At 43.4% G+C, this 16,348-nt stretch overlaps 1 protein-coding gene across 1 annotated transcript in view; it reads left to right on the forward strand.

Annotated features, from left to right (window-relative positions):
* Positions 1-16,348, forward strand: part of syt7b (synaptotagmin VIIb) — a 175,717-nt gene that overhangs the window by 152,751 nt on the left and 6,618 nt on the right. Inside the window, exons 6-8 of the mRNA XM_052151998.1 lie at positions 3,342-3,465; positions 6,902-7,169; positions 14,920-15,089. Of these exons, the coding sequence (XP_052007958.1) occupies positions 3,342-3,465; positions 6,902-7,169; positions 14,920-15,089 (562 nt within the window). The remainder of the gene's footprint in view (positions 1-3,341; positions 3,466-6,901; positions 7,170-14,919; positions 15,090-16,348) is intronic.

The raw sequence follows: 16,348 nt of genomic DNA on the forward strand, positions 1-16,348 counted from the left end.
TGTCAGTCAAAAAGTGCGCAACTACAGATGCGAGGGAATAAAAAGTAAATCTTTTAGATTTTACCGAAATCAACCAGTGGTTTTCTTGCTATTGCGATCAATGTAATGAGAACACCTGGTCTTAATATAGAAAATTACTCATCGATATAGAGGATTTTGTTTTCTGATTAATATCGAGGTAATTTTATCTCCCAGCCATATTGCTAATATTACATAAATCTCTCACAGCAACCCAATAATCTCTCATTTACAGACTATGTTATAGATCTAGTAAGCAGAATTATGAATTTACCTTGATATGTTTCTTCAAATTAGAGCAAGAATTAATGCTTATATGTCAACAGGCTTGAGCAAGATAAACTCACATGACAATCTCAAGCAATTGGCATTCTTCACTGCGAAAATCCCTTTCAGGTGCGGCCATGGATGTTCAGGTGTTGATGTTGAACTGCTGCTTGAGGCATCCTCCACATCCATTGCAGTTAGCGCCATACAGCTGCCGTTCAAGTTTTCCATGCATGATTTGATTTAACAGGAGTCATGAAACTCTCGTAGCCAATGACATTGATGGCTCAAAATAAAATCAGGAAAGGGAAGTAGCGAACACAGATGGAGAGAAAATAGTGCAGTAAAAGTACAGTTACAGCACTTAAAATGTACTCAAGAACAAGTAAATGAATGCCATTTTTAAAGTACTTAAAAAAGTACAATTCCTGGGAAAAACACTCTTGACCGTTGGGATGGAACAGCACAGGTGATGAGCGGTGCCTGGTTTCCTCCAGATATGATGCTTGGAATTGAGGCCAAACAGTTCAATCTTTGTTTCATCAGACCAGAGAATCTTGTTTCTCACAGTCTGAGAGTCATTTAGGTGCACATTTTATGTGTCTTGCACTGAGGAGAGGTTCACATCTGTACACTCTGCCATAAATCCTAGATCTGTGGAGCTCAACTAGAGTGACCATCAGGTTCCTGGTCACCTCTCTTACCAAGGCCCTTCTCCTCCGATTGCTCAGTTTGGCCAGACAGCTAGCTCTAGGAAGACTCAAGGTTGTTCCATTTAAGAATTATGGAGGCCACTGTGCTCTTGGGAACGTTCAATGCAGCCGAAAAAAATTTGTAGCCTTCCCCAGGTAATTGCCTCGACACAATCTTGTCTCTGATCTCTGCTGGCAGTTTCTCTGACCTAATGGCTTTGTTTTTTCTCTGATATGCATTTTCAGCTGTGAGACCTTATATAGACAGGTGTGTGCCTTTCCAAATCATGTCCAATCAATTGAATTTGCTACAGGTGGACTCCAATTAAAGTGTAGAAACTTCCCATAGATGATCCAGAGTAATTTGATGCACCTGAGCTAAATTTTATATGTCATAGCAAAGGGTCTGAACACTTATGTCAATGTGATATTTAAGTTTTTACTTTTTAATAAATTTGCAAAGTTACAATACACTCGAACTCGAATATACTTAGCCTGCATGACCATCAAGGCTCAACTTGATGAAGCACATGTGCCAACTGCTTGTTTATCTGACTCATCTCTCTTCAAAATGAATGTGTTATGCTCTTTTCCTCTGATAATAACTATTCTTGTGCATTGGCATCTATTTGATGTGTAATTTTAGTTTCACTTCCTGTTGATTCAAACATTCTTTAAAGATGCAATATGTAAAATTTTTCATGTAATATTCGCCTTTTTATTTGCCAAAGGATGTGATGTTTTTGCACGCTCCCGAGAGCCTTGCCTCAGACAGTAATAGCTTCTCATCCGCTATTCAACAGTGTCAACAGACAGTCTGCATCACTAGGTAGTGTCATCTTAGAGATGGAATCCAGCAAACGTCTGGCTCCCAGCAAAACACTGACTCCTACACAAACTCAGAGTAAGTCAAAAAAATAAATAATAATAATTATGTACTGCATCCTGTCTGGATCGTGGTCGAGCGAAAACTAGATTGAATATCGGCAGGGCATTTGATTCCTGGAGGAACCTTCATTCAGATTTGGAGATCTAAACCGACCCTGAATTGGCATTCTTCTTATTGGACAAGTAAGCTTGAACTTGATCTTGCCTGCTAACGTTGATGAATTGCAAGCTACCTTGCTTCGTAATTTTAAAATAATTTCAACGTTCTTCTCTTTATACTAAAAATCAGGTTAATGTCAATGTTAATCTGTAATTATTCTGCAAGGTAAACTACAATAATATATTAAATGAATGCTAGACAATTTTCAAGATAATACAAAATGCTCCATTCATTAGTGTAACGTAACTTGGTTACAGAAAAAATATATATTCTATTATTATAAAGCAATAGCACATCGATATATCAAAATGACAGTTGTGACGGAATCACATCAATACTGAATTGTGTCAACATATTTATAATTTACTGACTATTATAACAGCTACTGTCATCATCCACCAAATTTAGCTAACAGCTATTGATAAAGATGGCTAGCTAGCTAATGCCGACAGGCTATCCTATAAATGCAGTCAATGTATCATAAAGTGATTACTTCAAACTACAGTCTCACATAGTCAGACCTATATCCACACTTAGTTTTAGCACTGTTCCAGCACTTGAGAGTCAAATATAATATGCAGTCTCAAAGTTTGTGGTAAAACTATCATAGCTGTGTCATTTTAATTGTACTACCTCATCTGTCAGTATGTTGTCGGTGAATCACGTTCTTTGTACGTTGTGTCATTGTTTTGGTCAATGCTCGCTCGTATCCCTATGGAGTGTGTGCACGAGTGCGAGCACGAGCAACAGATAGCTGGCTACAGTTCACTTAACAGCCACAGGTGTCATTAATAACAAGGGTTTCTGAATCTTACATACTGCACCTTTAATGGAAGAAGAAAAAAACCTCAATGTTTTATCTCACTGGCTTTCCATCCTTTTATCTTCTCACTGTTCTGACCTGAATAAATAGTGAATGTCATGCTGCACTTCTTTCAGCAGCCTCTCCTGGTCTGTTCTTTGTTCACTGCATTTTAATCTCAGTCACAAAGAAGTTGTATTGTTTGTTTCACTCTAATGTGAGGTTCTAACTCTTGCATTTATCATTTATCTCCCCAGAATTGTAATGTCCATGTATTACAACTATGGCACTATGTTTAGCTTCCCAGTGTGGTCAAAGTTCAGCCTGTACCAAAACCTGACATGACTAGGGCTCTGTTATCTGCCTTGTTGTCTACTACCTATAGGCAGTTGTCCTTAAGGTACCATCATAACTGATATGGAACCTCATAAGTGACATGTTGGAACTTAAGTCAAACAAATTTACAGTCTGCTGAAACAAACTGCTCTGGTGACAATTTTTTTCCCCCCCCCAGAACCGCTGGTAACAAACCCGGCAGCAGCCCTAAGGGCCAAACCCCCGATGAGAGCAACCGTCGGACAGACGCCAACTCTTCTGTCTCAGACCTGGCCAACTCCGTCACCAGTGACATGCTAATGGTAATGTAAATATATCACGTCTGTTTGTGAAGTTTCTCTTTTTCCTTTTCCCTGAAATTTGCATTCTTTTTGTTTTGTCTCTAAAGTAGTGCTAGTATTTTGGTGTGTATCCTTAAAACACAGGGACATGTTGTGTGTAATTGGTGCTCTCCCTTACTGCAGTCAGACACACAGAGAGATGTGTCAAAATGGACTTACCTCAACAAAAGGCCAGTAATTAGAGCTTGTACATTGTGCTGTGGGGACCACCGAGGCCAGGGTCTACATGTCATTATGTGGGTGGGAAGGCATCTTTATAAAGAGATTGTAATGAGGGCTAATGATGGTGTTTCCTTTTTAAGAGGGCACCAGACGCTGTTGTAAGCACAAAACTTGCAGTTTTCAGTCCCGGTGGGGGGATCCGGGCATGGGCATGGCATGTCAAATTAAGCCAAACTTTCGGCCAAGGTCATGACATGGAGTGGGAGTTAATTAATTTAATATGCCGTTGGTTGTCAGCCCCCATTAAATGATGAATCACTAAGGGGTTTATAAAGACCACCCAACCTGAGTCCCCAACTTTTTTGTCCTTTGGCAAATATTAACATGAATGTGAATCACAACTCACGTTGTGAACATTTTTGTGTCCTTTTTGGCAGGAGTTGTTTTGTTGATAGGATAGTTATGTAAACTAAAGAAATTCAGTATGTATGCCTATGTGGTGGCGTTTTGCAGTGTGGAAGCCTATTAAATTCGTTAGTCTTATGCAAACAGATAAACTTGTACATTTAAGCACCAAACTCTTGCAGTTTTCAGTCCCAGTGGGGGGATCCAGGCACGGGGCATGGCATGTCAAATTAAGCTAAACTTTCAGCAAAGGTCCTGACACGGATTGGGAGTTCATTAATTTAATATGCTATTGGTTGTCAGTCCTCTTTACATGATGAATCACTAAGGTATTTATAAAGACCACTAACCTGAGTCCTCAACTTTTTTGTCCTTTGGCAAATATTAAGATGAATGTGAATCACATTGTGATCATTTTTGTGTCCTTTTTGGCAGTAGTTTTTTTTGTCGATTGGACAGTTATGTAAACTAAAGAATTGCAGTATGTATGCCTATGTGGTGGTGTTTTTGCAGTGTGGAAGCCTATTAAGTTTGTTAGTCTTATTCAAACAGATAAACTTTTTTGGCCTTTAAGAGTCCTTTTCATGATGCATTAAAACAACCAGCTGATAAAAGTCATTTGTTTTTAAATCAGACTACACTGTTCGATTGTCCATATGTCTTTGTAACATTTTATGCTACCCTGTTTTTCCCCCAGTGTTATCTCATTAGTATATGAAGGTAGGGCTTAAGCAAAATCTTTATTGGAATAATCCTGATATTGATTCTTACAATCCAAAGATCTTTCTTTTACTCTATGCGCAACCTTCTATAATGTAAGTAAATGGCTTGCATATGCGAACAAATTCACGTCAAGCACCGAGATCCTTTCATTGTGTGTTGAGAATTAAATTGTAAAAGATACTCTCAACACAGTAAAAGGATCTCAGTTTAACTCGTTACATGTAATGTGTATCCAAAGATGAGATACACGCAATGCAATTGTCATTGAATAATGTCTCTTTAAGAAAATGTGGATCAATACCCAGCAGCATTTGAAATTTAAAATCTTTTTACCTTTCTGTCATGGCAACTCTCTGAAAGATTTAGCATGTTAATGTGGGTATGACATATTGATAGGTTATTGGTCTTAGTGAACTAGATCTGCTACGCTGCTGTGCAAGTATGGAGACTTACTACTGCTAGAACATACAGGGACATACTGAGTTATGTATTTGGACATGCTTCTGCTGCACAGTTTGGAAAAACACAAGCCATGCTACATCAAGCATGTATGAAATGTTGCTGCACAATTAGATGTATATACTGTACAACTAATTGCATATTTGATGAAAACACAAAGCATGACACAAAACTCAAACACAACACCCTAAACAGTTACATCCACCACCAACACTTGTGCACTGATGCTGCTCCGAAGACTCATTTGCATCAAGTGTATGCTAGCTAAGTGTGCTTTGGCCTGCTTTGCCGAATTACATAGTGCTAATGAACTTAATCTTTTTTTTTTGTCTGTGCCTGCTTGGCCGAATGGCTTAAATGGCTATTGACTTGACTCATAATATGTACCTTGAACTTGAAGGCCCAGAGCTTATTTAACTAGTGACTTAGCCCAGCTATGTGTGAATTTATTTAAACGAATGTCTTAAGATAGCAATGTGTGCAAGTAAAACATTTTGCTACCGCTTACCTTGATAAAGACGAGCTACTGTGTGTCATGGCCAAAAGCATGCTAATAGAAGAAAAAGCCCCAACAATCAACTATGAAAAATAGCATTTTCACAGAAAACTCTGCACACTGCAGTGAAATCGGCTTACTTACAAACTGAGTAATGTAAATGTAATGCAAAGAGCGAGTACACAAGTTGATTGGCTACCCGATTACACATTGGAGGAGCTGATTGGCTTGATAGTCTTGTGAAACACACATTAATATTACATAATAACATTGCATGTCTCTAAAGATGCACAAAAAAAAAGCGCTTGGATTTTAGATGCTGTGAATACATAGATATTGTATGTTTCGATTTCAATCCTAATGTACAAAAATGTACATGTAAACATGACGTACAAAGATATATGAATATAAATGAGATTACCTTTTTTATCTCATCACAAACAATTTAGATTGTAAACTTGCAACTTTTGTTGTGACCAGTGGCGCCTTCAGAGTACCATGAGCGTCCCGACTGACCTGAGAAACATTTTCTCTCAGAGTATTTCAGATAAAACTGACATGAGTCCCAAATGTCTGTTGGCTATTCAAAAATCAAAGCTAGCAATTAATCGTTCTTTTGAGTCGGTTCTTTTCAGTGAATTAGCTAAATGGGTTTGCAAAGCGGACTGAATCGATTCATGATTCAGTCCGATTCATCTGACTGCTCTCTCACCGAATCATTTGGAGTGGTTTCTTACTCAGTAAAACAGCATTGGGATACTTAAGAACACAGTGAACAAACAGCAATGGATGAAGTGAGCATTTAACTACAATGAACTACCTTTTAGATAGGTTGCTTTGAAAAACTTTAAAGAGTGCTGTCATATGAATGTGTTTTTGCACTTTCAAATGTATTCCAGGTAAACATTCACTAGATGGATGTCTTTGACCACTGCACCATGTTTGGCTAAATTTTTAGCATCTCCCACAGGAGCACTGCATTTTTTAGATGCCGTTTCAAGTTTCTTTGCATATATTTTTTCTTTACTCTGCATACAGTATATCTTTTGTTTACTCTACAGTAAAGAAAATATTGCTATGTGGTTTTGTTAATGATTAAATGTGAAGCAATTTGGCCTTCTAACAACAATGTTGACCACATTCATTTTTAAGTTGTCCCCAGGCTCTGAAGGAGAGGAACACGAAGGGCCAGTGTGCGAGAAGTTGGGCCGCATCCAGTTTAGCGTGGGCTACAGTTTTCAGGACTCCACCCTAACAGTCAAGATCCTAAAGGGTCAGGATCTACCTGCAAAAGACTTCTCTGGAACTTCAGACCCATTCGTCAAACTCTACCTTTTGCCAGACAAGAAGCACAAACTTGAGACCAAGGTCAAAAGAAAGAACCTCAACCCTCACTGGAATGAGACCTTCCTATTTGAAGGTCAGACCCTTGCAGTATGTCATGTCTCCATTACGTTATTATGAAGTTTGAGTGTCTAGTCTTTCCGTAGTTTGTAGGGTGAATCCCAACATCACAAACTTTGTTTTGAGGCAATAAAGTATTTGAAAATTGGACAAAAAGACAAAGGTACAAGGCTGTGTATTTACTCGTTTTCATTAGGGCTCAAACTACAATCCCATGAAGCATTCCAAATAATGTTATTGAATAAAATTAGGTGAATATATAAAACTATTTATTTTAGGTTGTTAATTAGAAGTATAGAAAAATATTAGGATATGTAAATTTACACTGGTGGCCAAAAGTTTGGAATAATGTACAGATTTTGCTGTTTTGGAAGGAAATTGGTACTTTAATTCACAAGTTGCATTTAACTGAGTAGTCAGGACATTACTGTTGTAAAAACAGCACCATCACAATTTGAAAAAAGTAATTTTTGATCAAATCTAGACAGACCCCATTTCCAGCAGCCATCACTCCAACACCTTATCATTGAGTAATCATGATAAATTGCTAATTTGGTTCTAGAAAATAACTTGCAATTGTATAAACACAGTTGAAAGCAATTTGGTTTGTTAAATGAAGCTTAACAGTGTCTTTTCATTTGTTTTTGATTTGCCACAGTATGCAATAGACTGGCATGTCTTAAGGTCAATATTAGGTCAAAAATGGCAAAACAAAAATAAAAGATTTCATACAAAGGTGTACATTACAGTCTTCAAAGACAAATGACATCTGGCTCTAATAAGGACAGAAAGAGATGTGGAAGGTCATATGTACAACATGTGACAGCTTCATTGAATTCTACCATGTACAACAGTAAAGGTGCAGGACTTATGGGAAGAATTGCAAAGAAAAAGTCACTTTTGAAGCAGAAAAACAAAAAGAAAAGGTTGGAGTGGGCAAAGAAAAACAGACATTGGACAACAGAACATTGGAAAAGAGTGTTATGGATCTTAACCCCATTGAGATTTTGTGGGATCATCTAGACTGTAAGGTGTGTGAGAAGTGCCCGACAAGACAGACACATCTATCGCAAGTGCTATAAGAAGTGTAGGGTGAAATTTCATCTGAGTATCTGGACAAACTGACAAGCTAGAATGCCAAGGACCTGCAAAACTGTCATTGCTGCATGTTTTGAAGTAGTTTAAGAAGTTCTGAAATATCCTGACTATACATTGTGATCAGTTGAATGCCACGTTGGTGAATAAAAGTATCAATTTCTTTCCATAAGAGCAAAATCTGTACATTATTCCAAACATTTGGCCGACAGTGTATATAATGGTGCATTCCATTTACTACTGTTTCACTTACTGTTGATGTGCTGAGCAGCCATTTTGGATTCTGAAGTCGGGGTTATTGCAGTTCCTTATTGAGTTTCCGAGTCAGAACTCCAACTCGGAATATCCAACTTCCAAGTACAAATGGAATGCACCATAAGTAGTTTAAGGGTGAAGGAAGATTGACTTGATTATGTCATTCACAATTGCGTCATGGGAATGAGCGGTCGCTCCGAGCCACGTTTCACAGGTTTCTTTATTCTGATTGTCACGAACCCCGCTCCCTCGCTCCGCCCCCTCGAGCTTCCACGCTCGTTTTGCTCCCTCGAGCTCGCACGCTCGTTTTGCCCCCTCGAGCTTGCACGCTCGTTTTGCCCCCTCGAGCTCGCACGCTCGTTTTGCTCCCTCGAGCTGCCTCGCTCGTTTTGCTCCCTTGGGCTTCCACGGCCGTTTTGCTCGCTCGAGCTTGCACGCTCGTTTTTGCTGCTACGAGCTCACATGCTCGTACGCTATCTCCCCCCTCGGGCTCTCATGCACGCTCCTATGGCCAGAACATTATGACCACCTGCACTCGTCTCAATCACCCCTTTATTCGTTTCACCTGCACTCGTCTCATCACCTTTCATTGTTTACACCTGCACCTTCCCCTATAAATACCACAGCACATCCGTTTCACGGGTGTTGGTTATTGTATTTAGTTTCCTGTGTCTTTGCCCCCCGCTAGTCTCGTCTAGTTTTGATCTCCTCTTGTCTTCCTCTTAGCTTGCCAGCTCCCCTTGTTCCCCTGTCTTTTGCTCCCACTAGTCTCGTCATTTTCATCTACTGATTCGCCGGCTTCGACCTCACGCTCCCTTTGACTACTCTTCACTGGATTTGCCCTTTTTGTGTACTTTGCACGCTTTGTTCTAATAAAGCTGTTTGACTTTGACATTGTCTCTTCTTGTGCGGGTCACAAAATAACCAACCTTACCGAAGACAGTCACAATGTCCCGCGCTGAGGATTCGCGCAGCTCACTAGAGCGGAGGTACACGTCACATTCGGCGTGAGGAGCTACGGTTTGGAGGCATGACCGAGCGCTCACGGCCCAGGGACAGCAGGTACGTGCGATTTTTGATTTGTTTCACCCTGTTCCGCCTGTGTCTGTCCCTGAGCCCGGTTATGCTCCCAACACATCCCCAAGCGCCGTAAGCCTTCAACCCCTTGAGAGGTTTGATGGCTCTTCGGGTGCTTGCCAAGGGTTGTTTATGCAGGGCAGCGGTTGTAGAACTTTAAACCGTGCCCTTAACATTATGGACCCAGCGGCCCAACTCTTGGTTTTGCGTCAGGGGAGTCAACCCTTGGAGGCTTATGTGGTTGACTTTTGTGCCCTGGCTAACCAGGTGAATTTTGATGAGGTGGCTCTAAAAGACATTTTTCAATATGGACTGAATGAGCCAGCCTCATCATTCATGCCTGGTGGTCGCTGCCCTCTCAACCTGGCTCAGTTTATTGACCTCGCCCTACTGTACGCTGGTTCCTCGTTTACTGTGGGGGAGGCAGACACTGAACCAGCACTCCACACCACGGCCCCCGTCTTGAAGCCTACCACGGCCCCCGTCTTGAAGCCTACCACGGCCCCCGTCTTGAAGCCTGACACGGCCCCCGTCTTGAAGCCTGACACGGCCCCAGTCCCGAGGCCTGTCACGGCCCCAGTCCCGAAGCCTGTCACGACCCCAGTCCCGAAGCCTGTCACGGCCCCAGTCTCGAAGCCTGGCATGGCCAGCGAGTCAACGCCCATGCCTGCTACGGCCAGAGAGCCAGTGCCCATGCCCGCCATGGCCAACGAGCCAGCGCCCATGCCCGCCACGGCCAACGAGCCAGCGCCCATGCCCGCCACGGCCAACGAGCCAGCGCCCAAGCCCGACACGGCCAGCAAGCCAGCGCCCATGTCTGCCACGGTCAGCGAGCCAGCACCTGTAGCCTCGACCGCCCCAGAGCCAGCGCCTGTAGCCTCGACCGTCCCCATGGCTACGTCCCCTGTTGGCCAAAGACGTAAGAGAAGGAAGAGGGCCCCTTCTCCCCAGTCTCGTCTTATGCTCAAGACCGCAGAGGTTCCCTCAGAGTCTTCCACAGCTCTACCGACCTCTGCTCCGCCCTCAGAGTCTTCCACGGCTCTGCCGGGTTCTGCTCCGCCCTCAGAGTCTTCCACGGCTCTGCCGGGTTCTGCTCCGCCCTCAGAGTCTTCCACGGCTCTGCCAGTCTCTGCTCGCCCCTCAGAGCCCTCGCGGCCTCCGCCTCACGAGCCTCCCAAGGCTCCTCCTCCCAAGCCTCCCAGGGCTCCTCCTCTTGAGCCTCCCAGGGCTCCTCCTCTCGAGCCTCCTAGGGCTCCGTTTCTCGAGCCTCCCAGAGCTCTACCTCCCAAGCCCCCCAGGGTTCTGCCTTTCAAGTCTCTCGAACCTCCCAGAGCTCTACCCCTCGAGCCTCCCAGAGCTCTGCCTCTCAAGCCTCCCAGGGCTTCTCCTCTCGAGTCTTTCAGGGCTCCCCCTCCTTCCAAGCCTCTCAGGGCTTCTCCTCTCGAGTCTTTCAGGGCTTCACCCCTCAAGCCTCTCACGGCTTCGCCTATCGAGTCTTTCATGGCTTTGCCTCTCGAGTCTCTCAGGGCTCCTCCCCCTCTCAAGCCTCTCAGGGCTTCCCCTCTCGAGTCTTTCAGGGCTCCTCCTCCCCTCGAGCCTCTCTGGGCTCCTCCGCCCCTCGAGTCTTTCATGGCTCCACCCCTCAAGCCTCTCATGGCTTCATCTCTCGAGTCTCTTAGGGCTCCTCCTCCTCTCAAGCCTCTCAGGGCTCCGTCCCCCAAGCCTCTCGAGCCTTCCAGGACTCTGCCTCTAGAGCCTCCTATGGCTCCGCCTCTCGGGCCTCCTACGGCTCCCCCTCCAGAGCCTCCCACGGCTCCACCTCCCGAGCCTCTCACGGCTCTGCTCCCAAAGACTCCAGAGCTTTCTACGGCTCCGCCTCTCGGGCCTCCTACAGCTCCCCCTCCAGAGCCTCCCACGGCTCCACCTCCCGAGCCTCTCACGGCTCTGATCCCAAAGACTCCAGAGCTTTCTAGGGCTCCGCCTCTCGAGCCTCCTACGGCTCCATCTCTCGGGCCTTCTACGGCTCTACCCCCCGAGACTACAGAGCCTGCCAGGCCGTCACCTCAGAAACCTCCCACGACGCCGCCTCCCTTGGCTCCACCTCCAGAGCCTCCCAGGCCTTCGCCCCTAAAGCCTCCTTCGGCTCCACCTCCAGAGCCTTCCAGGCCTTCGCCCCTAAAGCCTCCTTCGGCTCCACCTCCAGAGCCTTCCAGAACCCCGCCTCCAGAGCCGCCTACTGTGCCGCCTCTGACGGCTCTGCCTTTCACGGCTCAGCCCGGACTTCCTGACACTCTCCCTGTCCGGTGGCCTCTTCCCTGGCCTCCGGACCCTATTCCTGTCCGGTGGTCACCTTGTAGACCCCCGGACCCAGTCCCTGTCCTCCAGTCGCCTTCCAGAACCCCTGACCCAGTCTCTGCCCTTTGGATGCCCCCTAGATCTCCCGACCATCCGCCTGTCCGCTATGTTCCCCCTGACCTTGCCTTGAAACTGCCCATTGACCCCATGGACTGTCTCATTTCCATCTGTGCCCCTTGGACTGCCCTCAATTTTGTTTGTGTGTTTTGTGGGTTGTCTGTTCAGGGTTTTTTGTTTGTTGGGATCGTCCAGCACCACTTCCTCGCAACCGAGCGCGGCCGTCAGGAGCCGTCTGTTTTAGAGGGGGGAGTACTGTCACGAACCCCGCTCCCTCGCTCCGCCCCCTCGAGCTCGCACGCTCGTTTTGCCCCCTCGAGCTCGCACGCTCGTTTTGCTCCCTCGAGCTGCCTCGCTCGTTTTGCTCCCTCGGGCTTCCACGCCCGTTTTGCTCGCTCGAGCTTGCACGCTCGTTTTTGCTGCTACGAGCTCACATGCTCGTATGCTATCTCCCCCCTCGGGCTCTCATGCACGCTCCTATGGCCAGAACATTATGACCACCTGCACTCGTCTCAATCACCCCTTTATTCGTTTCACCTGCACTCGTCTCATCACCTTTCATTGTTTACACCTGCACCTTCCCCTATAAATACCACAGCACATCCGTTTCACGGGTGTTGGTTATTGTATTTAGTTTCCCGTGTCTTTGCCCCCCGCTAGTCTCGTCTAGTTTTGATCTCCTCTTGTCTTCCTCTTAGCTTGCCAGCTCTACTGTTTCCCCTGTCTTTTGCTCCCACTAGTCTCGTCATTTTCATCTACTGATTCCCCGGCTTTGACCTCACGCTCCCTTTGACTACTCTTCACTGGATTTGCCCTTTTTGTGTACTTTGCACGCTTTGTTCTAATAAAGCTGTTTGCTTGACATTGTGACTGTCTCTTCTTGTGCGGGTCACACTGATTCACAATTTCCACAGTTTTCAATCAAATTACTGTGTAATTTAAAGATTTTTGTTACAAAAAACTTTAGATAAATATGTCTTACAATGTCACTCTTCATTCAGCCCATTTAAGAATATTATCCATTACATTTATGAAAACTACAACTAGGCTTCGTTGTAAATTAGTTATAGCTGGTACAACCGGCCCCTGGTTTGTCACTTTGGTTGCATTGTGTCCAGTGATGGGCAGGATCTTTGCTACAAATACTGAAGCTATTAGCTTAACTACATTTCTCAGTAGCGAGGTGGTAGCTCAAATCAAGTAGCTTTTCAGTAGCGAAGCTATATTTTTGATGTAGTGTTTACTGTGGCCAGTTTTGAATCAGAACTAAAGATGAGAGAATTAATCACTCATTTGAATTGGTTCTTCACAATGAATTGGTCATGCGTGATAGCAAAGTGACCTGAATCGGTTCGCAATTCAATCTGAATGACTCAGAAAGCTTGGGCACGCTCTCACTTGCCAACAAGTTCACAGAATATTTTATAACACGCCAATTAAAGATAATGCTGGTTGCAGTGAATCTACAATCAATGGAAACAAATGTGCCTATGTTTGCCAGTGATGAAGAAGGTCTGTATCAAAACACTTAGTAGCCTACACAAAAACACATAAAAACACATAAAAAAGTACCATGGCACTAGCATGTTTTTTGGACATGTTACCTGGTATCACCATGTTAGTACAATAGAATATGAATATGGAGTGGGTGTGTGTGTGTGTGTGTGTGTGTGTGTGTGTGTGTGTGTGTGTGTGTGTGTGTGTGTGTGTGTGTGTGTGAGCGTGTATTTATCACTTTGTGGGGACCAAATGTCCCCATAAGGATAGTAAAACCCGAAATGTTTGACCTTGTGGGGACATTTTGTCGGTCCCCATGAGGAAAACAGCTTATAAATCATACTAAATTATGTTTTTTGAAAATGTAAAAATGCAGAAAGTTTTCTGTGAGGGTTAGGTTTAGGGGTAGGGTTAGGTTTAGGGGATAGAATATAAAGTTTGTACAGTATAAAAACCATTATGTCTATGGAAAGTCCCCATAAAACATGGAAACACAACTGTGTGTGTGTGTGTGTGTGTGTGTGTGTGTGAGTGTGTACCATGGTATTCTTTGAATTACCTTGAAGCATCATGTAAATACAATGGTAAATACAATCAGATATAGAATGACCATGGTAGTAACATGGTATTCCTTGAAGCATACTAAATACTTGTATACTGTATTGCACTAAACTGTAATATACTGTACCATTGTGTGAATAAGTCTTTTAGATGCTTTGTCTATGACATTATGCTCCGTGCATCTGGTTGGTGAAAAAAAATTAAGTAGCTTAAATGTAGCAAGCTACTTTTGGTGTGTAGCTTGTAGTGTAAAGCGTTTAGCTTTTAGCTTAGCTTAACTAATTTTTCTGTTCAGTAGTTGGTAGCTTAGCTAGCAAAACTTTTTGAGTAGCTTTCCCAACACTGGTTGTATCATAAACAACATTTTTAGGATGCTATTTCAAGCTAAATGTAGTTTGAAACTTAGAAAAGCATGCCTCGAGACAATTGCATTTGGAGTTGCACTCCATGTAGCTGTGTTTGAACGAAAGAACGTGTCATAATCTTGAGCTGTCTGCTGTCAGAAAGTGTGGTTGGTTTGTTGCCTGTAAGATTTGAAGCCATGCACCTGTCAAATCCAATGACGGGTTCTTCATCCCAGAAACTAATAATATCAATCTAGTGAATTTTAAACATTTTCTTGCTTCCTGATGATTAAACCTGAGCACCCTGACCAAAAGTTGTGTTACTGGCGGACAATCTGATTGGAGCGTGCCATTTTCTCTTCTTTACAGTTTTGTGTTTTGCAATATGCAGACGGTGAACAGACTGTGGGCAGTCTAAAGCTGATGCTATTATTATACAAACTGCATTTTTGACCTCATATTGTGCAGTTAATAATTTCTGTGAAATACTGAGGTACAATTATGCCCCTCTCATCTCTCTCCCAGGGTTTCCTTATGAAAAGGTGGTGCAGCGCACATTGTACCTGCAAGTGCTGGATTATGACCGTTTCAGCAGGAATGACCCTATAGGAGAGGTCTCCATCCCTCTGAACAAGATTGATCTGGCTCACATGCAGACCTTCTGGAAAGAACTGAAACCCTGCAGTGATGGAAGTGTGAGTATAAGTTTGTGCTGGCCAAATTGACGCCCTACGCAGTGCTCCGTAATCATCAGATTGGGGGGTGTTCTGTGACTGCTATGGGTCATTGAATGACGTATAATGTGTCAGGAAGGCCAGCTGGTGGAGTTTCTAGTGCCCCCCAATGGAGTTGGTGCCCTATGCAGACTGCGTAATATGCGTATAGGGTGTGCCGGTATTGATTGTATGTGTAAGTCTGTGTGTGTCTTTCTAACCAAGCTATCCTTGAAATTGCTGTAAATGTCATGGGGAAAATCTGACAAAATGTCCATTTGGGGGTGTAAATACATTAAAAAGCAATTCATAAATAAAAAGGATTTCTTTTTTATTTGAATAAAATAAAATGTATTTTAGGGTTATGAGTGTAGTAGTTATCTTTTATATATTATATTAACTTAATGTAACCATTTAAGCTCTAGGGGTGTTTTTTCTGTTTCAGTGGCTTACGCATTAAAGGCTTATAATTCTTATAAAAAAAAGTGTTTGGTATCATTTTAAAGAAAACTTTTCAGTTTTTTTAGTGATATAGATTTTGAAAATTTACGAGGTTGCTCCGAAAAAATGGTCCTTGATCATTTCAGTCTTATCTTAACAGTTTGAGCAGCATAGTGTTGCATATCAGATAGGTTTAGACTATCATGGGAAGTTTGAAGATGTGGCATGAGGAGAAAATGAGAGTGTAAAGAAATCCAAAGAGGGAATAACAGATGCCAATAATAGTCAAAGAAAAGAGTCCAAGAGATGAAGTGACTTAGAGGGGCCGTATAGGGACAGGGAAATAATACATCAATTGTGCAGTGGGTAGAGTGGGACGTGCAGAGCTTGCCATGCCTCAAGTGATGACACAGTGGGTGCTGTCAAATGTTTTAGTCCTTCACACAAGAACAAGAGGCGTACAAGTGTGTTGTTAACACAAAAAGTCTTGTACTTCTTTGTTTAGGGCTCTGGTCTGGAGCACTCCAAAATATCTCCAGGTGTATTGATTCCAAAATGAAAGTCTGCACTCCATCACCTATGCTGTGGTTATTCTTTGCAGCTGCTTGCTTTGGAGTGTTTGAAGTAAAACTGCATCTGTTCTTTTTATTGACAATCGAGTAATATGTAGTCCAAGCTGATTAATTAGCAAATGGGGAGACGGGGGCTGGTTATCACAATTTTTACTCCAATCAATATTTTTGGTAGTCAATTTCTGTGTAGACAAATATTTTGAAATATTGGCTACAACAAAGCTATTG

This window comes from Xyrauchen texanus, chromosome 2 (assembly GCF_025860055.1).
Source record: "Xyrauchen texanus isolate HMW12.3.18 chromosome 2, RBS_HiC_50CHRs, whole genome shotgun sequence".
NCBI lineage: Eukaryota > Metazoa > Chordata > Actinopteri > Cypriniformes > Catostomidae > Xyrauchen > Xyrauchen texanus.